Here is a 26,009-nt window from a genome sequence, read left to right as displayed (position 1 = left end):
CTGCTTTGGCTATTCGAGGTCTTTTGTGTCTCCATACAAATTTTAAGATGATTTGTCTAGTTGCGTAAAAAATGCCGTTGGTAACTTGATAGGGATTTCATTGAATCTACTTTTGCAAAGCAAAGTAGATTGCTTTGGGTAGTATAGTCATTTTCACAATATTGATTCTTCCAATCCAGGAACATGGTATATCTCTCCATCTCTTGGTATCATCTTTAATTTCTTTGATCAATGTCTTATAGTTTTCTGCATACAGATCTTTTGTCTCCCTAGGTAGGTTTATTCCTAGGTATTTTATTCTTTTTGTTGCAGTGGTAAATGGGAGTGTTTCCTTAATTCCTCTTTCTGGTCTTTCGTAGTTAATGTATAGGAATGCAAGAAATTTCTGTGCAAAACCAAATTCATTGATTAGCTCTAGTAGTTTTCTGGTGGCATTTCAGGATTCTCTATGTATAGTATCATGTCATCTGCAAACAGTGACAGTTTTACTTCTTCTTTTCCAATTTGTATTCCTTTTATTTCTTTTTCTTCTCTGATTGCCGTGGCTAGGACTTCCAAAACGATGTTGAATAATAGTGGTGAGAGTGGGCATCCTTGTCTCGTTCCTGATCTTAGAGGAAATGCTTTCAGTTTTTCATCATTGAGAATGATGTTTGCTGTGGGTTTGTTGTATATGGCCTTTATTATGTTGAGGTAGGTTCCCTCTTTGCCCACGTCCTGGAGAGTTTTTATCATAAATGAGTGTTGAGTTTTGTCAGAAGCTTTTTCTGCATCTATTGAGATGATCATATGGTTTTTCTTCTTTAGTTGGTTAATATGGTGTATCACATTGATTGATTTGCGTATACTGAAGAATCCTTGCGTCCCTGGGATAAATCCCACTTGATCATGGTGTATGATCCTTTTAATGTGTTGTTGGATTCTGTTTGCTAGTATTTTGTTGAGGATTTTTGCATCGATATTCATCAGTGATATTGGTCTGTAATTTTCTTTTTTTGTAGTATCTTTGTCTGGTTTTGGTATCAGGGTGATGGTGGCCTCATAGAATGAGTTTGGGAGTGTTCCTTCCTCTGCAATATTTTGGAAGAGTTTGAGAAGGATGGATGATAGCTCTTCTCAAAATGTTTGATAGAATTCACCTGTAAAGCCATCTGGTCCTGGACTTTTGTTTGTTGGAAGATTTTTAATCACAGTTTCAATTTCGTTACTTGTGATTGGTCTGTTCATATTTTCTGTTTCTTCCTGGTTCAGTCTTGGAAGGTTATACCTTTCTAAGAATTTGTCCATTTCTTCCAGGTTGTCCATTTTATTGGCATAGAGTTGCTTGTAGTAGTCTCTTAGGATGCTTTGTATTTCTGCGGTGTCTGTTGTAACTTCTCCTTTTCATTTCTAATTTTATTGATTTGAGTCCTCTCCCTCTTTTTCTTGATGAGTCTGGCTAATGGTTTATCAATTTTATCTTCTCAAAGAACAAGCTTTTAGTTTTATTGATCTTTGCTGTTGTTTTCTTTATTTCTATTTCATTTATTTCTGCTCTGATCTGTATGATTTCTTTTCTTCTGCTAACTTTGGGTTTTGTTTGTTCTTCTTTCTCTAATTCTTTAGATGTAAGCTTAGATTGTTTATTTGAGATTTTTCTTGTTTCTTGAGGTAGGCTTGTATTGCTATAAACTTCCCTCTCAGAACTGCTTTTGCTGCATCCCATAGGTTTTGGATCCTCATGTTTTCATTGTCATTTGTCTCTAGGTATTTTGTGATGTCCTCTTTGATTTCTTCAGTGATCTCTTGGTTATTTAGTAACGTATTATTTAGCCTCCATGTGTTTGTGTTTTTTACATCTTTTCCCCCTGTAATTGATTTTTTTAAAAAACAAATTTATTTATTTTATTTATTTAATTCTGGCTGCATTGGGTCTTCGTTGCTGGGCACGGGCTTTCTCTAGTTGCAGAGAGCTGGGGTTACTCTTCCTTGTGGTGCGTGGGCTTCTCACTGTGGTGGCTTCTCTTGTTGCAGAGCACAGGCTTTAGGCGTAAGCTTCAGTAGTTGTGGCGCGCAGCCTCAGTAGTTGTGGCTCGCGGGATCTAGAGTGCAGGCTCATTAGTTGTGGCGCACGGGATTAGTTGCTCTGTGGCATGTGGGATCTTCCTGGCCAGGGCTCGAACCCATGTCCCCTGCATTGGCAGGCAGATTCTTAACCACTGTGCCACCAGGGAAACCCGCCTCTAATTGATTTCTAATCTCATAGCATTGTGGTCGGAAAACATGCTTGATATGATTTCAATTTTCTTAAATTTACCGAGCTTGATTTGTGACCCAAGATGTGACCTATCCTGGAGAATGTTCTGTGTGCACCTGAGAAGAAAGTGTAATCTGCTGTTTTGGGATGGAATGTCCTATAAATACCAATTAAATCTATCTGGTCTATTGTGTCAATTCAAGCTTGTGTTTTCTTAGTAACTTTTTGTCTGGATGATCTGTCCATTGGTGTAAGTAAGGTGTTAAAAGTCCCCCACTATTACTGTGTTACTGTTGATATCCTCTTTTTTTAAAAATTTTTTAATTTTTTTTTTAAAGTTATTTATTTATTTATTTTGGGCTGTGTTGGGTCTTTGTTGCTGTGCGCAGGCAACGAAGTTGTGGTGAGCAGGGGCTGCTCTTTGTTGAGGTGTGCATGCTTATTGCAGTGGCTTCTCTTGTTGCGGAGCACAAGCTCTAGGCGTGAGAGCTTCAGTAGTTGTGGCTCACGGGCTCTAGAGTGCAGGGTCAGTAGTTGTGGTGCATGGGCTTAGTTGCTCCGCGGCATGTGGGATCTTCCGGACCAGGGCTCGAACCCGTGTCCCCTGCATTGGCAGGCGGATTCTTGACCACTGTGCCACCGGGGAAGTCCCTCCATTTCCTCTGTTATAGCTGTTAGCAGTTGTCTTATGCATTGAGGTGCTCCTATGCTGGGTGCATATATATTTATAATTGTTATATCTTCTTGGATTGATCCCTTGATCATTATGTAGTGTCCCTCCTTGTCTCTTATAACATTCTTTATTTGAAAGTCTATTTTATCTGATATGAGTATTGCTACTCCACTTTTCTTTTGATTTCCATTTGCCTGGAATATCTTTTTCCATCTGCTCACTTTCAGTCTGTATGTGTCCCTAGGTCTGAAGTGGGTCTCTTGTAGACAGCATATATATGGGTCTTGTTTTTGTATCCATTCAGCAAGCCTGTGTTTTTTGGTTGGAGCACTTAATCCATTAACGTTTAAGGTAATTATCGATATGTATGTTCCTGTTACCATTTTCTTAATTGTTATGGGTTTGTTTTTGTAGGTCCTTTTCTTCTCTTGTGTTTCCCACTTAGAGTAGTTCCTTTAGCATTTGTTGTAGAGCTGGTTTGGTGGTGCTGAATTCTCTTAGCATTTGCTTGTCTGTAAAACTTTTGATTTCTCTGTCAAATCTGAATGAGATCCTTGGCAGGTAAAGTAATCTTGGTTTTATGTTCTTCCCTTTCATCACTTTAAATATATCATGCCACTCCCTTCTGGCTGGTAGAGTTTCTGCTGAGGCATCACCTGTTAACCGTTCCCTTGTATGTTATTTGTCATTTTTTCCTTGTTGCTTTCAATAATTTTTCTTTGCCTTTAATTTTTGTCAATTTGATTACTATGTGCCTCGGCGTGTTTCTCCTTGGGTTTATCCTGCCTGGGACTCGCTGCACTTCCTGGACTTGGGTGGCTATTTCCTTTCCCATGTCAGGGAAGTTTTTGACTACAATCTCTTCAAATGTTTCTTGGGTCCCTTCTCTCTCTCTTCTCCTTCTGGGACCCCCTATAATGCAAATGTTGGTGCGATTAATGTTGTCCTAGAGGTCTCTTAGGCTGTCTTCATTTCTTTCCATTCTTTTTTCTTCATTCTGTTCCACAGCAGTGAATTCCACCATTCTGTTTTCCAGGTCATTTATCCATTCTTCTGCCTCAGTTATTCTGATATTGATTCCTTCTAGTGTATTTTTCATTTCAGTTATTGTATTGTTCATCTCTGTTTGTTCTTTAATTCTTCTAGGTGTTTGTTCTTTAATTCTTCTAGGTCTTTGTTAAACATTTCTTGCATCTTCTTGATCTTTGCCTCCATTCTTTTTCCAAGGTCCTGGATCATCTTCACTATCATTATTCTGAATTCTTTTTCTGGAAGGTTGCCTATCTCCACTTCATTTAATTGTTTTTCTGCAGTTTTATTAGTTCCTTCATCTGGTACAAAGTACTCTGCCTTTTCATTTTGTTGATCCTTCTGTGAATGTCTCTTCTTGCTGAATTATTTGTGCATAAATTTTTATGCCCATTTCTGATTTTTGAAAATAATCCTTAGAGGAAAGGAGAATTAAAATACATATTTTTTTTAAAAAAGAATGGAAAACAGCAATGAGACACCACTACACACCATTAGAATGACCGATATTCAGAACATGACAACACCAAATGCTGGCGAGGATGTGGAGCAACAGGAACGTTTTTCCATTGCTGGTCGAATACAAAATGGAACTGCCACTTTGGAAGACAGTTGGACAATTTCTTAGAAAACTAATAAACGTGCTTTTATCATACAATGCAGCAATCACACTCCTTGGTATTTACCCAAAGGAGTTGCAAACTTATATCCACACAGAAACCTGCACCTGGATATTTGTAGCAGGTTTGTTATTCATAATTGTCAAAAGTTGGAAGTAAGCAAGATGTCCTTTAGTAGGTGAATGGATAAACAAATTATGGTACAGCCAGATGATGGAGGCTAAAAAACAATGAGCTGTCAAGTCATGAGAGGACAAGAAGGAACCTTAAGTGCATTTTTTTTTTTTAGGATTTATTTATTTGTTTTATTTATTTTTGGCTGCGTTGGGTCTTAGTTGTGGCATGCGGAATCCTTCGTTGTGGTGCGTGGGCTTCCCTCTAGTTGTGGTGTGCAGGTTTTTTTCTCTTCTCTAGTTGTGGCATGTGGGCTCTAGAGCGCGTGGGCTCTGTAGTTTGTGGCCCGCAGGCTCTAGTTGAGGTGTGTGAGCTCAGGAGTTGTGGCGCATGGGCTTAGTTGCCCCGCAGCATGTGGGATCTTGGTTCCCTGACCACTGATTGAGCCCGCGTTCCCTGCATTGTAAGGTGGATTCTTTACCACTGGACCATCAGGGAAGTCCCAAGTGCATATTTTTATGAAAGTTAAAGAAGCCAATGTGAAAGGACTGCATGTACTGTATGATTCCAACTCAGTGGTATTCTGGAAAAGAACTATGGAGACGGTAAAAAGATCAGTGGTTGCAAGGGGCTGAGGGCAGGAGTGTAAGATGAATAGGCAGAGCACAGAGGATTGATAGGGCAGTGAAAGTACTCTAGATGATCCTCCACCTTTGTCCAAACTCATAGAATGTCCAGCACCAAGAGTGAATCCTGATGTGTGAACTGTGGACTTTGGGTGATGTGTGAATGTAGGTTCATCAGTTGTAGCTAATCAGTTGCTACATCAGTTGTAGCAAATTCTACTACTCTGGTGGGGGATGTTGATGATGGGAGAGGCTGTACATGTGTGGGGACAGCTGGTGTATGGTAAATCTAGGTACCTTCCTCTCAACTAGGCTGTAAACCTAAAACTGCTCTTAAAGAATAAACCGGTAATAAAGGGGGCAGGGGTAGAGTGCACAATGAAGGAACTGTTGCAAAAGGGTAAACTTAGGCCTAAAGTAAGTTTCGGGAAACTTGAGAGAAGTTGTGTGGTGATGTGCTGGATAACGGGACAGAAGCCTCAGTCTTGTATCCCTGTGTTTTCTAAATGTCTTAAGGGATTGCTCTGCCCCTGTAGGGTGATGTCATTACGGTGTGATGATATAAATCACCTCTAAATTCCAGTTTCTCAAACAAAGGTTTAAGAGTTGGCATGCGATAGCATTAAATATAAAACAAACACATCAAGTGTATGTTTTGAATCCTGGTTTGAAACAAAATAATCTCTTCATATATATTCTAAAGAGCTTCTGAGCTTGATTTTATCTTAGTTCTTCAAAGTCCTTATACAGCCAGGCAGGCCATGGATTACAGAACCATTTAGACTAGTGGGAGATGAGAACCACATATATAACATCTGAATTTCTGACCATCCACTTAATAAAATGTCTGTGATTCAGCTCAGTTCATATCTCCACAATCACACATACTTTCAGGTCTCAATAGAAAGTGTATATAATACACGAAGGAGGTTAATTTAGATGGAGGACAGGTTTTTTTCCCATCTGCATGTTTTCATTGAACATACTCTAAACGCTCAATTGAGGACTTGTTGTGGAGTGGGCAGTGATATTCCATACTAGTGGAGTTGATGTTTCTAGATCAGATCAGTGTGTAGGTTTAATTAGAAGGAGCAGAATATTTAATATTATAGGTTGTGCTCCCAGTGGTAGATTCGTTCTTGTTTAGAGTATCAAGAAATCTATTCTAGTATTTTTTTAATAGTACATATTACTTAAATGTCAGAAATAGATTGTGTTAGATGGTTGCTCTGTATTTTCTTTTGTCCTTCTCCCCATTCTCTGGATTCTTTCTGCAAATGTCAGGAGGAAGGAGCCAAGCATGTTAGTGACACTGCATGGTTGTAATGGTGCTCGCAGAGCCAAGAGTTGTAGAAGGTTATAGTTTCAGTGTATCTTATTACAAGTATGGATAATACAGTAGACCTTCAGTGGTTACATTTTGGAGCCTGCTTTTAAAAATGCTTCCTGTGGCATTTGTAGGACCTCTTATAAAGGAGTGGTATTTACTTGAAATTCATATTAGATTCAGTGGTAATATTTTGTGGTCACTGTGTTTTGTTGTATTGGCATTAAATACTCTTTTTCGGTGAGCTTAGAATCAAACTAAAAAGAAAAATCAAAGCAAGAAGAGATTCTTGTATGATCAGAACCAAAGTTATTGCTGTGGGCTATCAACCTTTTTCTTGTGAGTTAGACTTTGTAGGAATATATTGAAGAAAAGGAAAGCTTTAATAAGGGATAATAGTCACATGATCTGTTTTCTCAATTCAAATGATATCTTTTTGATAATAGAAGGTTGCTAATTATGTTTAAACCTACAGGATTGTAAAATTTAGAAAAATTACTGGATTCCATATTTTATTACTGTAAACATTTTAAAAATGAGATATTCTGATTATGGAAAGCTATTTGGGGAACATACAGGGGGCCTTTCTAGCAGTTTGGGCCTTCACTTAATTTACAGTTGCAAGCAGGGATAATTGTTGGCTCATGGAGACTGCCTCGAGCCTGCTGTGGCCTGTTGTAACCTGATGAGGTGATAGCAACAATTAAATGAATTGAAGCAACACCATTCACCTCCTGAAAAAAAGTCAAGCTGTTAATATAACTATATGTGTGTGTATATGGTTGGTAACTGCAGACTTGTCTTTGTGTTTATTTAGATTTTAAAAATTGCACACCTGTTATGTATTTCCATAAATCATTGTAAAATATACCCTGCAAAAATCCAGTGAAATTCTCTTAAGATTAAAAAAGGGGGAAGGGACTTCCCTGGTGGCGCCGTGGTTAAGAATCCTCCTGCCAATGCAGAGGACACAGGTTCGAGCCCTGCTCTGGGAAGATCCCACATGCTGCAGAGCAACTAAGCCTGTGCGCCACAACTACTGAGGCTTCACTCTAGAGCCCGCGAGCCACAACTACTGAGCCTGCGAGCCACAGCTACTGAGCCCGCGTGCCACAACTGCTGAAGCCCACGCGCCCAGAGCCTGTGCTCCTCAACAAGAGAAGCCACCGCAATGAGAAGCCCGCATACTGCAATGAAGAGTAGCCCCCGCTCACCGCAACTAGAGAAAGCCCATGCGCAGCAACGAAGACCTAACACAGCCAAAATTAAAAATAAATAAATTTATTTTTTTAAAAAAGGGGTGGGGGAGAATTCATCAGTACAGTTGTGTTTTATTTCCAGTGTCTGCAGAAGCCAAACCTGACCACAGACACAAAGGACAAGGAGTACAAACCCCATGATATTCCCCAGAGGCAGTCTGTGCAGCCCTTGGAAACGTGTCCCCCAGCTCGACGAGCAAAACGCATGAGAGCGGAGGTGAGAGCCTCGTGAGGTTGATCAAACAGGCCTCAAGTCCCGGTGCTAACGTGTGTCTGACCCTGGATTTCTCTCATGCACGTGCTCTTCATAGATTGAACTTTACTAACCTCACAGAGGGATGCTGTTTATACTCTGGCTTTTACACTTGGGGGAATTGCACTGTCAGAGGGGTGAGGAATTGAAATCTTTCTAGGTTTATGCTGCCTGGACAGTCAGCTGCTGCATGGTTAATGGTCAGAGGCTAGGAAGAATAGGTGAATAGGCGTTCATTGTGACCCTTGTGATGTTGGGCAAGATTTATTGGGAATTAAGGTTAGTAGGAGTGAAGTTGGAGATTTTTGCTGAAAAGTACTGTTTTTGAGAGGTTACGAAGAAGGTAGTGAAAGCGATTTTTCTCAGACTTCCTGAAGGAGGAGTATGGAATCTGTGGCAAACATTTATGCTAAGCCAGAAAATATTCAGGGAGCAAGGGGGCTGGTGATGTAACACACAGATAACATGAGAGTGAAGCCTGAGGGAAGATGAGGAGTGAAAGACTTAAGAAAGACAAGTTGCTCTTAGATTTTTCTGCTCTGAGAGGTTTCTCCTGGAAAGGGAGAAGAGTGTTCTCCCAGTTACCTTGTTCCCACACAGAGCTGGGTAGGTTTCGGGTTCCTTGATGGACATATGAGTATGAAGAGTCAGTGATTAATATATTAGGAACAGTTTAGAACTGGGAAGCCTCATGGCATTAGTTAGGTTTCTGAATCAGTAGTTGGGTTATTTAATAATTATTGGTGAGGATGAAAAAATTCAGCCATTTTGGTTTCTGAGGAAATGGATAAATAAGAGAATTACTTTTCACTTAGGTAAGTTGGAGATATGAAAAAATTTAGCGACTCCATTTTTTTGAAGTGAGAATCCCTCAGAATAGGAACATATATGGTTATTTGAAGCCCACAAGCAGGCTGCAGGTTTATTCATCTTAAAGTCAGTTCTTGTTTGAGCACATCTTGATCTTTAAATGTGTAAGACATGCCCAGTGCTGTGGATGCCTAGGTCTGTCTTGATGACACATCATGGTGATGGTATGGCCCTGGAAGAAATCGTGTTAGCAGTAGATACCCTGATTGTTCATGAGTGAACACAGGCACAGTTCCACAATGTCACTTGTGTCCCAGAGCAGACAAGGCTTTGCTTATCAACCAGTATGAGCACTTCGTGGACACCAGGTACTGAGACTGGCTCACAGGCTCTCACTGGTGAGGGAGCCGTGACTCAGCGGTGTTAGGGGAGCAGTTTGTAGTGACAGTTCACTACAAGAATTAATAGAAACTTGTTGTGGAAGCTGAGTTTTCCTTGAATGCTGTCATACTTTGGAAGAGCCAGCAAACTCTTCTAGGCTGATGAAATTACGTTATTTATGTAACTGTTCAGGATTTGGCTAAGTTTTGTAAGTTGTGAGTAGATGAGAACTGAGGGGCTTCTAGTAGGAAATACACACTGTTCCCAATTTGGGTGGTAACACTTCCTATAAGTCATCCCTGATCCTTTGACTTTTTCCTAAATTTTTGACCTGTTGAAGTGGAGAATACTCCTAACTTCTAAGTTTCCTCATTCATTCCTTAAGTAATAATAATATTAAGGGTGGAATCTCTGCTCTAAGGGAGAGAGTTTTGAATGTCCTGTTAATAGAGAGAATTTATAAGATTATAGGCACTTTGTGATTCCAATTGGATTTTAGAAGATTTCTGTCTTTTTAAAGGAAATATTCATGCATATGACAAATTTTTTTAAGGCCATGAATATTAAAATAGAACCAGAAGAGACAGCAGAAGCCAGAACTCATAACCTGAGACGTCGAATGGGATGTCCAGCTCCAAAGTGTGAAAATGGTAAGAAAGTTCATCCATGAATAGGAAGGAAGAGTGAATAAGTAAAAACAATCATTCATCTGGTAGTTAAGAAAATATTGGAGCAACTTTACATACTAGTCACTGGGTTGTGCCTTGAGAAATAAAATCTTATTAATATCCTTGTTTTCATAATTAGATGACTGGAAAGAGAGATAAACAAATGAATATATGCATATTAGAAATGTGATTGAATTTCTCAACTGTAACTAGTTGCTTTTGAGGTGGCCAAAAAGTTCATTCGGTCAGTGAATATGTTGTTCCATGCAGTTCTTGGTGAAAATGAAAAATGTGTCTTATTTTTACTTAAAACCAAGCAAACTTTTTGGCCAACCCAATACTTTGAAATTTGGTTCAGTAGCATTAATTGTAAAGAAGTGATTTGTGAGAAGCATAGGTGCCTTTGACTGAATATCTGATAGGCTTGTTTCAGGCATGGCAGGCAGGCAGGCTTTCTTAATCTGAGTTTTAATTGACAGATGCTCGCCTGGTCACTGCTTGATGTCAGCCACTGAAAGGTAGGTTTGACACTGTCTTGAGAGAAATTCTATATAGGCAGGCACTTAGTAATGAAGAAGTAGTTATTGAAATGGGCTTTTCTTAGTGACTGGTGAGTTAGTGGGAAAGGCAGCACAATGTAATGGAAAGTAGATGGAGTTGTAAAAATACAGATCTGAATCTGAATCCTGGCTCAGCCACTAACTAGTTGTATGACCTTAGAGATACTTCTTGACTTCTTTTAATGTCAGTTTTCTTGTCTTTGAAACAGATTGGTTGCAAAGGGTTATATGATTGATATAATAACAATTGATGGAAAGCATTTAGCGCAATACCTTCCGCAGAATAGCTCATTAATTGATAGCTAGTGTTTTAGAAAATTCTCAGTCTTTGAAACCAGGAAGCTAGAGAGGCTAGTAATCTTAGATCATGGAGGGATAATCTGTAACGTGGAGGGGGTGCTGTTGGTGAACGGTCAGTGTCTTATGGTCAAGATCAAGAGGAATTTGCTTTCACCAGCATATGTTATGTCTTAGTCTTTAGAAGAGCATATCTTCGGCTCCCAATTTGAAAGCATACAGACCTGAGCAACATCTGGTATCATATCTTGTGCTTGTATCTTGGAATTTGAATGGTGTGAGAGTTATACGTCACCCTAAAGTAGGCAGCACGGAGCTCCTGAACGTAGTAACTCTGGGTGCTGCTGCGCTGGAGCGAGCAGAGAACTGTGTCCGGGGCACCCCAGCAGCAGGAGGGATGAGCACGGGAGGGAGCTGACGGGACAGAGCAGAGGGAGTGCTGACCTGGACTGCCTCCTACAGAGAAAGACGGGAAAAGCAGCCTCAAGCAAGAACCTGCTGAGAGGAAGGAGTGTATTACAGAGAGCGAGAAGGAGAAACCCAGGAGTCGAGCGAAAAAAACCACCAGTGCTGTGAGTCGACATCTTTAAACACTTTTACAGCCCGGTTTATACTTAGTGCCTTACCTGGGACTGCTGGCTCAGTGTCTCACAATGAAGAGACCTTTAGAGGTGGTTTGTAGTATCAGTTTATAAACAGGGAAACACAGATGCGTCGTGAAATCAGTAGTAACAGCTGGGGGCGTTGACAGCCATTTTTCTGGAGGACGTTCAGTTTAGCACTGAATATTGGTGAGCTCAATCCTATGGAGAATTGTCGATAACCGACTAGCCCACCTCCAAGCGAGCTGAAGGTAGATCAGAAATCAAGATGATGTTTTCCAACTTTACAGCAAGGAAGGATAAGGGAAGGAGTGCGCAGGTAGGAGGGAGGCTAGGGCCTAGCAGGGTCAGAGGCCTGGGGAGCTGTTCACTCAGGTGGAAACAAAAAGCCAAGCTCTCTTCCTCAGCCCCCTTCTGAGCACCTGGGAGCAGCTTGATGACAGTGCTTTTGATCTTGGAATTGGAAGTTATTCCAATTAAATGTTCTGTTCATAAATATCATCTCCCTCTGCCCCAGCACAGAAACAAACAAAGCAGTCAGAAAGCTAGCAGAGCCCAGGTTTCTATTTGCTACAACAAAAAAGTCTGCTCCGACTGCCATAATGAAATATCACAGACCGAGTGGCTCAAACAAGCGAAGTTTATTTTCCCACGGTTCTGGAGGCTACAAGTCTGAGATCAAGGTGTTTGAAGACTTGGGTTTTTCCTGAGGCCTCTGTCCTTGGCTTGTAGATGGTCATGTCCCTGTGTCCTCATGGTTTTCCTCTGTGTGTGTCTGTGTCCTAGTCTCTTCTTACAAGGACACCAGTCATACTGGATTAGGGCCCACCCATATGACCTTTTTAACGACCTCTTTTAAGACCCTGTCTTCAAATACAGTCACATTCTGAGGTACTGGGGGTTAGGACTTCAACATAGGAATTTTGGGGAAACATGATACAACGCATAGTAGGTAATGACTGTGTAGTTTTATTACTGTGTATTTGGGGGAACTTCTTAACTATCACTAATTAGAATGTAAAATGGTAATTTAATGTGGTTAGTTAACTTCAGTTTTGCCATGTTAAAAGGAAACTAAGTTTTGTAAAAACTGTAAAATCTTTGCCTTTTAACATGGCAAAATTGAACTTTTCCTTTATTAGTTCTGTTTTTGGTTAGGTGGATAATTTGTTGCCTAACATGTTATTCTTCTAGAAGACTATCTTTCTGTAAGCTACTAAAAGCTGGATATTTAAGTAACAAACTTTAATTAAAACACACAATTGAGAAATCTTGGAGATCACTCTTCAGAGTTGGGAATGCATGAGATATTTTGAAATATCCCATAATAGAAGGTGAAACATTTTTATTTAACATGTCCCTTATAGAGGGTGAAACATTTTCACTTGCAGCATATTGGAGAGACTAGATTATGCCTCAGATCCATTTCATTCCTAGAGTTTCACAGAATCAAACAGCAGCTCATGCCCTTGTGTTCTGTGCCCATTTTCATGCTGCAGGTTGACCTGTATGTCTGCCTCTTGTGTGGCAGTGGCAACGATGAGGACCGGCTTCTCTTGTGTGATGGGTGTGATGACAGTTACCACACCTTCTGCCTGATCCCGCCGCTCCATGATGTTCCCAAGGGAGACTGGAGGTGTCCTAAGTGTTTGGCTCAGGTCAGAATTAATAGCAGAGGTGGCATTAGAAAATTTCCTTAAGAAGGTGTTTTCTTCACCTTCCGGTTTTAGATTTGGCAATTGATAATAAGGAGTATCATGACAAAAATTGGGGTGGGCCTGAATAGGAAAGAGGTCTTGGAAGTGAGCTACACAGCAGCTATGCAGCAAGCTGAGAGTCAGAAAAACATTTTAATAACTACATTTTTAAAAATTTCATTTAAAAAAAGCATTGCATGCTCTTTGCAAAAATTCTTAGGCACTGAACAACTTAAAAAATAGATAATTTCATAGTCCATAGATAATCACTGTTAATATTTCGATGTATATTCATCCAAGTGGAAATTGCACAAATGGAATTACACAAGTAATTTTAGTAAACATATATAATTTCTCATATATACATATATATGTGAACCAAAAGTAAATATACATATAAATAAATATCTTTCCTTTTTCTTTCTTTGTGTTTTGACAGGAGTGCAGTAAGCCACAAGAAGCATTTGGCTTTGAACAGGCAGCCAGGGACTATACCCTCCGTACTTTCGGGGAAATGGCAGATGCGTTCAAATCTGATTACTTCAACATGCCAGTCCATGTATGTACATATATAACTGCTTCAATTTAGGATTTTAATAACTTTTGGGGAAAGGTATATCTGAAGACGTTTGAGTTGGCCCTTATCTCTGATAGTCAGTCATTGTCTTGCACAATGAAACCTTTAATTTGTTCGGTAGTATTAACATTCCACAGTACTTCAAAATGCATTCTAATTTTTCATTTGATTAAAGATAGGCTTTTTGAGACAAATCATATAACGACAGTAACAGAATACCAATGAAAGGAAATCACCAGCAATCCTTTCAGCTCAACAAATAAAATTCAAAGAAAACTTTGCAAAATTTATTGAATGACTCCTGTGTGCCAATCCATGTGCTGTGCCCTGGGGGCACATTTACCTCTTGTTATGTTGTCATAAGTTAGCACTGTAAACTTTAGGATTTTATATTTATTTATTTATTTGGCTTCGTCGGGTCTTAGTTGCAGTGCATGGGCTCTTTGGAGCACGGGGCTCTCTCTAGTTGTGGCACGCGGGCTTAGTTGCTCTGCGGCATGTGGGATTTTAGTTCCCCGACCAGGGATCGAACCCACGTCCCCTGCATTGGAAGGCAGATTCTTAACCACTGGACCGCCAGGGAAGTCCCTAAACGTTAGTATTTTAAATTCTCCTTTATTCCCTTAGAAGCATAAGCATGCTTCATTCAGCATTTACTATTCCATCAAATGAGTACACTAAAATGAATGGTTTCCTACCATACTTCTGGATATTTAAGCTGTTTTTCCTCACTACCAACAAAGTGCTATAGCAGACATTGTATGCATCTCCTTTTGGGGGGGGGCGGGGGCTGTGTTGGGTCTTCATTGCTGCGCGTGAGCTTTCTGTAGTTGCGGCGAACAGGCACTATTCTTTTTTACGGTGCATGGGCCTTGCATTGTGGTGACTTCTCTCGTTGAGGAGCACAGGCTCTAGGCTTCAGTAGTTGCGGCACGTGGGCCCTAGGGCACACGGGCTATAGTAGCTGTGACGCGAGGGCTCTAGAGCGCAGGCTCAGTAGTTGTGGCACACAGGCTTAGTTGCTCCACGGCATGTGGGATCTTCCCGGACCAGGGATCCGGGAACCAGTCGGGATCTGGTTGTTGAGCCCACCTGTGTCCCCTGCATTGGCAGACGGATTCTTAACCACTGCGCCACCAGGGAAGTCCTGTATGCGTCTATTTAATTGGATTATTTTCTTAATATTTATCCATTTTTTTTCCATCTAATAGCTGTATCATTTACGGGACCATAGCAGTGTATGAGTGAACCTGCTTTGCCTCACATCACTAACATTAACTGTTAAGTTACTTAAAATGTCCCCTTATTTAACAGACTTATAAATTCAAGTAATATTCCCTTTGAATTTTCAGTTCTTTTTACCCCTCCTGCATTACATATTATTTCCCCATATGTTCGCTTAACCAGTCCTGGTGCCTCTTGTATTTGTGGTTGGCTTTTTGCACTTTGAGGGACAGGCCTCTGGCCTCGTATCAGATTAGTGCAGATCCTAAGCACTCAGCCTGGCCAGCCCTTTACACTCGGGCCTGCAGCCGCAGAGTTGTTGCACCCTGCCTTTTCCTGGTGACTGCCCACACTACTCTCCGCAAGGTCTAGTGGAAAGAGTGAGAGGGTGGACTCAGGTGATGTGTTTGAACGCATTTCAGAGGATAAAGCATTGTTCAAATACAGCTAAGCTAACTACTGTTACTAAACAGAAGTCAACCAGGTTGTATATTAGATTCCTCAAAACAGAAAAACATCTCCAGTTCTTAAATCTTAGCACTTTGCTTTCCTTGAGTCCTTTTACAGTAGTGGCCAGGTTGTTGATAGAGGAACATGAATTCTTAGTCAGCTCTTGGTTATAAAATTCCTTTTAGAAAATGAGGTTCATGTCTGAGTTGTCGGAGGCCAGTTGAGGAACACTTGGGACGTCATGTACAATTCTTCCTCAGGCTGCTATCCTGGGATTCCTGTTACTTAGCCTGTCTAGTCAGATTGGTCACCGGCAGTTTGTGAGTGTCTGAGGAGAGTCACTCTCTTTACTTCCTTGTTTTGTATGCAGATGGTTCCCACAGAATTGGTTGAGAAAGAATTTTGGCGACTGGTGAGCACTATTGAAGAGGATGTTACCGTGGAATATGGAGCTGATATCGCCTCGAAGGAGTTCGGCAGTGGCTTCCCGGTTAGAGACGGGAAAGTGAAGCTCTCGCCTGAGGAGGAGGTAGGTGTGGCTGTGAGCATGTGGACTTGCGGGGGCGCCGGCGGGACGGGCAGGGGGCGCCTTTAGAGCGAGCCCACTGTTGATCCAGAGGTCATCACGCTGGGCTAGTAGCAGCTGTGCTACAACACGTATGTCACTTGGAACTTGAGATAGTCATGGAAATTTGTTGGTTGGCTTGAAGTAATTTATGATACTTTCAGCAAATCCTTAATTACCAGATTTTTAATGATTTCAAGAATAGCAGAAAGAACCCATAGAAGAATTCTAGTCCCAACTAGATGATAAGGGAGAATCACTTACCTCCCTTCGACTTCCGATTCTGTAACTTTGGTTGCTCGTTCTGAAGAAAATCTGAGGGATTGGAACCAGATACACACACATAATATAGACACACACACACAGACACACACACACAAGTCCATTTATGTAAAGCGCAGAGCTGGGCAGAAGTAATCTATGGGCATCCAGAAGGTAAGCATAGTGGCCCCCCCCCCGCCATTCTTTTTATTTTGAAGGAGACTTTTCAGCTTGCTTTTTGAAACCAGCAGAGTTCCAAAATGTTAGCATGATAAAGAATTTAAGTATAAAGTATAAACCTTTATTTATACTTTATTTATAATGTCAAGATATTCTCCTTATTTTTAGGAATATCTTGACAGTGGCTGGAATTTGAACAACATGCCAGTGATGGAGCAGTCTGTCCTCGCTCACATCACCGCTGACATATGCGGCATGAAGCTTCCTTGGTTGTACGTGGGAATGTGCTTTTCTTCCTTCTGTTGGCATATTGAAGACCACTGGAGCTATTCCATTAACTACCTGCACTGGTAAGGGGTTCCAGAGAACCTACAGATGGTATGCACGCTGAGTTGGAAAACTTACCCACCTCTTAGTTGTGACACATCTCTTAACTGAGTCTGAAGAGTGATGAGGTTTTTTTTACCATAGGTTTTTTTTTTATTTTATTACTATGGGGCAGGTATCCTAACAATTTAAGACAAAGGTTCTTAAGAATCCATAGGAAATCCATGAAACCCTGCACTTGCACATGAGTTTTCAAGTATAACAGGCTTCTGGGGAGAAGATAAGACAGCTTTTCACTAATTGTCAAAGAAGTCTTTACTCGCAGAAAGGTTAGAAAGCACCAAGTTGCTTTTACTGCGGAAACCCCTTCCCGTTCTGTGGGCTTGGTGGCCCAGATAGCCCTTTGGGCGAGGAGTGGGGCATGGGGCGTGTGGGTCCTCCAGGACCTCGGGACTGACTGCTCCTGACGGCCTGCTGAGTTCTAGCATCACTGTGCACCGTAGGTAGAATGCGCCCCATCCACGCGTGTCTGTGTGTGTGTGTGTGTGGTGGGCTGGGGCGGATATTTGGGCTTTCTAAGCTTTTATTTCACATCTGTTTCCCTCCCCTCCATTTCCCTTGCTTTCTGAGTACAAAAATATTTGAAGATCTGTAACTCACTTAAATTCCCACACAGGGAATTTGAGGATGTACCACAAGAAAGAGGGAGCTGGCCTTTTACGTGCCGAGAGTCAGTCCTGCTTCCCCAGGCAATTGCTCCCAGCTGTGAAATGATGTTTACCATACCTCACAGGGATGTTACAGATTAATTGGTTGACAGTTAAATGTGCTTTGAAGAGGAGCTCTTTAGAAATGCTAATCGCCTTACTTAGAGTTTGGTTTAACTCGCTGTCAGGGCGGAGAGTTGCCATCCCTTGCTAGTTGCTGTAGGAAATTGTGGTGACCACATACCCTGTAGCTAACATAATACCTTATATTCTTAGAAATGCTAGATATCTACATTTTCTGAAGGGTCAAGGGTCAGGGAAAGTGGGAGGGAAAAGAGGGACCTCAGATGGGAAGTCTCATGTTTAAACTTTATCCTTGAAGAGGGAAAATGTATTACATATGTTCAGATCATATTTCTGGTGATACTTCTTCAGTTTGAACATTGCCTTACAAAGCAGGATCTAAAAAATAGGAACTGGTTAACCATCTTGTTTGCATTGGTGTTCGCTGGTTGATTTTGTGTATGAGTTGAAGAAGCTACTGAAATTTCATGTAAATTTTGAGATTGATCTGCTTTTACAATCTATTTTAGGGGTGAGCCAAAGACCTGGTATGGAGTCCCAGGGTACGCTGCCGAGCAGCTGGAGACGGTGATGAAAAGGCTGGCCCCGGAGCTCTTCATCTCCCAGCCCGACCTCCTCCACCAGCTCGTCACCATCATGAACCCCAATACCCTGATGACTCACGAAGTGCCTGTATGTTTTGGGTCAATCCTCCTGCCACCCAGGCTTAACTCCCCACTTCTCTTTTTCCCTGTTGCTCACGTTTTTATGAAGCTGATTTGGCTGTGTAGAAACAGCTGTTTGGTGTCATTTAGTACAATATTGCATTAAGCCAGTGGGACTGGATCCTCAGACACCATAGAAAGCTGAGTTGTTGCAGCTGATGACTAGATTGCTGAGCAGCCTTACTTTGCAATAGTGACTGTGAGGCTGTCTCTTCCTTTCCTTTCTGGTGTTCAGTTCAGAGTACATTCACAGGTTGTACACCATCACCATTCCTGCTTTCTAAACTATAACTTTTGTTTATAACTTCAGACCTTCAACACAGCAAAACAAAAACCGTAAAAAATAAGTGTTGTTAGTATAAATTAGTTTACTCTGAAAATGGCTAGGTTCTGTTATTGATATAATTAGATCTAAACTCTTGTGTCAGAATCCTTCATACTCCATCCCCACTTTAGAAAATAACTCATTGAATTTACATGGTGACATGCTTGGTGGATCTTACATTCTCCCTGCTGCCCCTAATTAAGCTTAAGAGAAAATTTATTTCAGTGTCTTGAGCTTGGATTTCAGGGTTCCCACTCTAGACTGAAAGATGCTATTGGTGCTTTTTCCTATGAGGTTTTCTACGAAGTAACAGTTATTTTTGCTTAGTGGCTTCCTTTCGGAGGAAACTCTGAAGGCATTTTGGGAGGCCAGATTGAGATGTATGAAGTTGAAGAATCCATCTTAGTTAGCTCAACCAAATGTAAATGATACATTTACAATGTTAAGAGGAATTCTTGATCTTGCGACCTTCATTTTATGCTTTTGGGTTCACAGGCCAGTAAATGGGGGCAGATGGAAAGGAATTTTCTTTGAGGGATCATAAAATATTCATGGGCCAAAGCTTAGAAAATAAGGACCAATAGTCATCAAAATACCACCATCTCCTCGTTGTTGGCATTTTCCATCTTGACCCCCCCCACCCCCGCCCTACGTTGATGGGTCTTTCTGATCTGTTATGAGTCGCTGGCTTTAGAAGAGACCTCTCGCCCTGTTCTTTAATAGTTGAGCAAACCACGTGGGGCTAGACTCTGGACCTAGAGAGGTAGGTGAATGAACTCGTGCATTCGGGAACTCACAGTGTAAGGGAAAGACAGCGTTTACACAGATCACGGAAGAGTCGTGTGGTTTGACAGTGGTGTTGACTCGGGGGCTGAGCCATTAACTCTGAAAGGGCTGGAAAGGGCTCCTAATGGCGTTTGAACCAAGGCGTGGGCTCTGAAGGGGAGTTCGTGTGGCAGAGAGTTGAGGAGGAGGCCCTCCCGTTGGAGGGCTGGAGGGCTGGAGGGCTGTGCTCCTGCCGCTGTTGCCGACTGCAGACTTGGCCTGTCAGAGCCCAGAAGGGCGTGTTCCAGCACAGGGCGGAGCCTCAGCCCGAGTTGCACGGCCTTGTGGCCTGGGTGCTGCTTGAGAATTGGCATTTCCAACAAGTTCCCAGTTGCTGTTGCTGCTTTTGGAATGGGAACTACATTTTGGAGAACCGCTGGTGGAGAGATATGTATTGAAAAGACATCTAATATTATTACTATTATGTAGTAGTTCGTTCAGTCTGAGGATTTTGTGCCTAGAGCAATATAGGTGTTTTTCGGGTAGAGGGAAAAGGGGAATTGCTGGTGGGAGGTAAGTTTGAGGCCCAAATGAAGAAGATCTCTGTGTGGAATGAGATCCTTGAAATAGAGTGGAATTTCTTCAGTTGGTGGTAGGAGATCCTATTTCAGTATGATAATATTTGGAAAGATGTGTCCTGATCCTGGATGTAGCCAGATTTTTGTGGTGTAAGCTGTTTTCTCTTGAGATACTTTTCAACCTGGCAGTCTGGGGAACTACTCCATCTTGTGGCAGAAATGAATATCTTTAGGTAATATTCAGCCATACTTTTTTCCCTACCCTTTCTGGAGAATCATCTGATAGTCTATGTCTAGATTGTCTTTCGTGAGGATGTCGCTGAAAATCTCCAATTTCTGTCTCCTTAGGTTTACCGAACTAATCAGTGTGCTGGGGAGTTTGTGATCACATTTCCAAGAGCCTACCACAGCGGTTTCAATCAAGGTTTTAATTTCGCTGAGGCCGTTAACTTCTGCACTGTCGATTGGGTGTGTAATTAGGACCTAGCAAGCCTTTTCACATTTACCGTTTTTCCTGCAGAAATGGTATAGAATGCTTAGAAACTGTCATGTGTCTAGTTGCTTAAACCAGTTGCTGCTGAAATGGCAGGTCAGCCAAGCTGTGTACCTTCCCAGCAGGAGAGGCCCTGGCCCTGCAGTGTCAGCCAAGACCTGGTGAAGAGTCTGCTGAGCGACGTTTTGGCTGAAGCTTAGTATCTCATTGCAAACTGATAACAACCAGTTCCAGTCTTAAGACTGTACTTTATGCAGCACTGGCTTAAATTATCCAAACACAGTAAATTTTAATGACATTTGATTTCAGGTAGTTGTAAAGTGGAGTTTTTATATTAGTATTAATACTTTTCATTTGCCTAAGAACTACCTAGTTTAAGTGGGTGTGGTGTTAAATCTAATAAATTATGACCTTCAGTGCCTTTTTTTTTTTTTTTAATAATACTGGGTTGGCCAAAAAGTTCCTTCAGGTTTTTCCGTAACATGTCAGGGAAAAACCCAAATGAACTTTTTGGCCAACCCAAAATAGTTGGCCCAATAAAATAATACCCAGTAGTAATACCTACATCTATAATTATTTTCTGTTCTATAGTTTTTAGAGCATTATTGTTCCCTGAAGTAGATTAACCACACCAGTTCCACACAGTTGTTTCAGGAAATGTGTAAATTCATATTTCCAATTAGATTCTACATTGTTGTAGACATTACTGCATTATTAATACATTGGGTTTTTAAACCAGATTTTAATCAATGTACCTAATTTGCGAGATCCTTGAGGTGCAAAGATTTTAAAAGGTCCAAGGCTTGTTAGAGTCTAGTTTTAGGATTGATATATGATATCAATATATGACCCAAGATGTGATATTTGGTAATTGATAATAAAGGTCAGGAGTCTTTGGAAACAGGAAGGAGAGAGATGAATGTCACGTGTCCTCCCTGTCTTTTGGCGCAGCTGCCCTTAGGCCGACAGTGCGTAGAGCATTACCGCCTGCTGCACCGCTACTGTGTATTTTCCCACGACGAGATGATTTGCAAGATGGCCTCCAAGGCGGACGTACTAGACGTTGTAGTGGCATCAACTGTTCAGAAAGACATGGCCATTATGATTGAGGACGAGAAGGCTCTAAGGGAAACTGTTCGTAAATTGGTAAGGTTTCTGGAACCCCAACTGCATGTCATTGGGTGTTACTTAGTAAAGTTCTTATGCACTTTGAAACCATTTTAAGGAAACTTTTCCTTCATTTCCTTTAAGACCATTCTAATAGATGTATATTGACGTCTCATTGTGCTTTTACTTTTCATTTTTCTAATGGCTAATGATATATTGAACATCTTATCATGTATTTATTTACTACTTGCATATGTATCTCTTTGGTGAAGTGTCTGCTCACATGTCTTGCTCTACCCCTTTTTCATTGGATTGTTGGGAGACTTCTCTTTATTCTAGACACCAGTCCTTTATCAGATAAATGTTCTGCAAGTATTTTCTTCCAGCTAGTGGCTTGTCTTTTCATTCTCTTAGCAGTGTCTTTCAAAGAGCAGAAGTTTTTCATTTTGATGAAGTTCAGTTTATCAGTGTTTTCTTTTATGGATCTTTCTTGGTGTGTCCTTCTTAAGAAATCTTTGCCTAACCAAAGGTTTTCTCATGTGTAGTCATCTAGATTTTCTAGGTTTAGATTTTACATTTAAGTGTTTAATCCTCTTAAGTAATTTTTGTTTATGGCAAGGTGTGGGTTGAGATCATTGTTTTTGCATATGGCTGTCTAACTGTTCCAGCAACATTTCTTGAAAAGACTCCTTTTTCCATTGAATTGCCCTGGCACCTTTGTTGAAAATTAATTCACACATGTGTGGAGCTACTTCTGGACTCTGTTCTAGTCTGTTAGTCTGTGCATTTGTCCTATTGCTAATACCATATGGTCTTGATTACTGTAACTTTCTAATAAGTTTTGAAATGAGGTAGTGCGAGTCCTCCAACTTTGTTCCTTTTAAAAATTGTTTTGCCTATTTTAGTTCCTTTGCTTTTCCATATAAAGTTTAGAATCAGCTTACTGATTTCTATCAAAAAGCCTGTTGGCGTTTTGATTGGAACTGCATTAAACCTATGGATAGTTTGGGGGAGAATTGACATCTTAACAATACGGAGTCTTCCAATCCATGGACATAGTCTATCCCCTCATTTATTTAGGTGTTCTTGATTTCTTTCAGTATTTTGTAGACTGCAGCACACAGATTTTACACATATTTTCTTGGATTTGTAATTAGGTATTTCTTATTCTTTGGTACTATTATGAATGGTACTTTAAAATTTTTTTTGATTTCCAATTGTTTATTGCTAGTATTTAAAAATACAATTGAGGGCTTCCCTGGTGGCGCAGTGGTTGAGAGTCCACCTGCCGATGCAGGGGATGTGGGTTTGTGCCCCGGTCCGGGAGGATCCCACATGCCGCAGAGCGGCTGGGCCCGTGAGCCATGGCCGCTGAGCCTGTGCATCCAGGGCCTGTGCTCCGCGACGGGAGAGGCCACAACAGATACAGTTGACTTTCCAAAATTGACTCTGTATCCTACCTCCTTGCTAAATCCAGTAGTTTTTTGTAGATTCTTTTGGGACAGTCATATCCACAAATAGTCACATTGATTTTTTTTTTCTTCTTTTATGTGCCTCTTTAGAATGTTGGCTCCGTGGAGCTCACCTTGAACCAACAGCTCACCTTCCCCTGATATTGTACAATTGGGAAAACAATGCCCAGAGGGTTTAAGCGTCTTACCAAGGTCTTCGGAACTTTGAGCACGCATAATTTTTTTCCCAGATGTAGAAATTTACAAATTAAAATTGGGTGAACTGGGGCTTCCCTGGTGGCGCAGTGGTTGAGAGTCCGCCTGCCGATGCAAGGGACACAGGTTCGTGCCCTGGTCCTGGAAGATCCCACATGCCGCAGCGGCTGGGCCCGTGAGCCATGGCCACTGAGCCTGCGCATCCGGAGCCTGTGCTCCACAACGGGAGAGGCCCGCATACTGCAAAAAAAAAAAAAAAAAAGAAAAATTGGGTGAACTAATATGATTCATTCTCAACCAAAATCCATGGAGTTGATCCTTAATCTTTAAACAAAATTTTAGCCATCTGCATCACAAAGTCCTTTTTAACAACTAATTCCAGATTTAAACCAAAATTCTTTTGTTAGGTTTTCCTTACTTTACTGATTAGCAGGAAGTGAAATGGTCAAAAGGTTGAAATACAGAATAAAAGAGTAAAACAAAGGAGCCTTGATGGTTTATAAACTGACTTAATCAGACTCTGGCATTCTCAGAGTTAGATCTGGATCCAGTTCCAGATAAGGAGAGAAAGTGGTACAAGTTTGATTTTTCCATAACAAAAGGTATATCCTAGAAGGGCTAGATGTCAGGTGGTACAAAGTACAGTAGAAACTTCCTGATTCGGGCTTCCCTGGTGGCGCAGTGGTTGAGAGTCCGCCTGCCGATGCAGGGGACAAGGGTTCGTGCCCCGGTCTGGGAGGATCCCACACGCCACGGAGCAGCTGGGCCCGTGAGCCATGGCCGCTGAGCCTGCGCGTCCAGAGCCTGTGCTCCGCAACGGGAGAGGCCACAACAGTGAGAAGCCCGCGTACTGCAAAAAAAAAAAAAAAAAAAAGAAACTTCCTGGTTCAAGACCTCATTTATCTTGACAGTATCAATTGGGAAATTCCTTGTTACGATTACAGTCTCTGTTGCACAGATTGTCGAACCTTTTCCAAGAACTTTCCATATAAGAGGCTAATAGACCACTCAGCGTCTTCACATTGACAGTTCCTGCACGGTAGTCTTTTTTACCTGCCCCATCTTCTTTCCTTTCATTTATATTTGTTCTTTTTGTGGATTCTCCAGCAACATTACTCTGAAGCCCTGTATAGCATGTTCGCTGTAGTAGAAAGTATATGCATTTCTTTTGCTCTTATCTAGACCCAAAATATGGACAAGGCCAATTTGGAGTAGAATAAACAGCTAATCTCCGTAGTTTTATGGGCCTGTTAATAACTGTTCTCATACTCAGATCAAAATGGCCAAACATAAGGACCTACCGTGTCCAGAAGGGGTTCTCCCTAGATGGGTGAAATAGATTAACTTGCCCACATTTGCTAGGTCCACACACATTTTTTAAAATTTATTTATTTTTGGCTGTGTTGAGTCTTTGTTGCTGTGCGCGGGCTTTTCTCTAGTTGCGGCGAGTGGGGGCTACTCTTCGTTGTGGTGCATGTACTTCTCACTGCGGTGGCTTCTCTTGTTGCGGAGCACGGGCTCTAGGCGCGCGGGCTTCAGTAGTTGTGGCTCGCAGGCTCAGTAGTTGTGGCTCCCAGACTTAGTTGCTCCGCGGCATGTGGCATCTTCCCGGACCAGGGACGAACCCATGTCCCCTGCATTGGCGGGCGGATTCTTAACCACTGCGCCACCAGGGAATTCCCCCACACATTTTTAATTACGCACTCTCTACTCTCTACTTTGGTAAGGCTCTTTTTTTTTTTTTTTTTTTTAATTTAAGCTCAACTATTACATGTTTGTCTTGGGGGCTGATGGATTGTATTATCCTTTGGAGATCTCTAAAGTACACACTTTATTCTAGGGAGTAATTGATTCAGAAAGAATGGATTTTGAGCTGTTGCCAGATGATGAGCGTCAGTGTGTAAAATGCAAAACCACATGCTTCATGTCTGCCATCTCCTGTTCTTGTAAACCTGGCCTGCTTGTTTGCCTGCATCATGTAAAGGAATTATGTTCCTGTCCTTCTTATAAATATAAACTGCGGTGAGTAGGAAGAATGATTTTTTTTCTATGGAAAACACTAAATCCTTAGTGTAAAACATCTGATTTCCTCCAAACCCCCATATCTCAGAGCTAAGCCTGCTATTCTGTTTCCAGGTATAGATACACTCTGGATGATCTCTACCCCATGATGAATGCACTGAAGCTTCGAGCAGAATCTTACAACGAATGGGCCTTGAATGTGAACGAAGCTTTGGAGGCGAAGATTAATAAGAAGAAAAGTATGTGGTATATAGAAAGTGTGACTTAGTGATTGGCAAATTGGGACTGATTGTAACATAGCCAACTTAAAGTTATCAGCAAATGGATTACTTGAAGCAGCCTGACTTAGCCCATCTGTCCAGCCAGGTTTGGACGTTTAGCAGAGGTTTTAAAGCCAAGAGTGAATGAGGCATATGTCCTTACATCAAAGTGAAGTCTTGATACATGAGTTTTGCAGGATCGTGTATTTAACAAATATCGTATTGTTACCAAATAACCTTTACACCTCTTTGTCTCAGAAATAAAAGTATTTCACATTTTATATGGACCTTTAGAAAAGGTTTTTGTTTGTTTTGCTTGTTTTTGAACTAGATCTCAGGACAAAGACAGCATATCATTAAATTAAGAGTCTGTGAAATGCTGGTTTATTACTTCTTAGTTCTAGTCAAAGTCTCTGTCTCTTGTTATTACATTTGAAAGTTACTGCTTCCCTTCGAAGCGTTTTCATTTGCTTTCCTTTCTGTCGCTCAGCAGGTGACTCTTCCCTCTCCTGTTTAGGGGTGGGTGCAGGTCACTGTCTCTGAGCCTACCAGTTCCCTGCC

General features: G+C 41.3%; 1 protein-coding gene across 1 annotated transcript in view; it reads left to right on the top strand.

Annotated features, from left to right (window-relative positions):
* KDM5B (lysine demethylase 5B) overlaps window positions 1-26,009 on the top strand; it is a 76,989-nt gene that overhangs the window by 34,594 nt on the left and 16,386 nt on the right. The window contains exons 5-16 of the mRNA XM_059999150.1: window positions 7,967-8,101; window positions 9,882-9,978; window positions 11,316-11,425; window positions 12,955-13,113; window positions 13,592-13,711; window positions 15,774-15,932; window positions 16,578-16,759; window positions 18,037-18,199; window positions 20,248-20,367; window positions 21,344-21,538; window positions 25,007-25,188; window positions 25,303-25,427. Coding sequence (XP_059855133.1) covers window positions 7,967-8,101; window positions 9,882-9,978; window positions 11,316-11,425; window positions 12,955-13,113; window positions 13,592-13,711; window positions 15,774-15,932; window positions 16,578-16,759; window positions 18,037-18,199; window positions 20,248-20,367; window positions 21,344-21,538; window positions 25,007-25,188; window positions 25,303-25,427 — 1,747 coding nt within the window. The remainder of the gene's footprint in view (window positions 1-7,966; window positions 8,102-9,881; window positions 9,979-11,315; window positions 11,426-12,954; window positions 13,114-13,591; window positions 13,712-15,773; window positions 15,933-16,577; window positions 16,760-18,036; window positions 18,200-20,247; window positions 20,368-21,343; window positions 21,539-25,006; window positions 25,189-25,302; window positions 25,428-26,009) is intronic.

This window comes from Delphinus delphis, chromosome 1 (genome assembly GCF_949987515.2).
Source record: "Delphinus delphis chromosome 1, mDelDel1.2, whole genome shotgun sequence".
NCBI classification, from domain to species: domain Eukaryota; kingdom Metazoa; phylum Chordata; class Mammalia; order Artiodactyla; family Delphinidae; genus Delphinus; species Delphinus delphis.
This window is presented reverse-complemented; position numbering and strand designations above follow the sequence as displayed.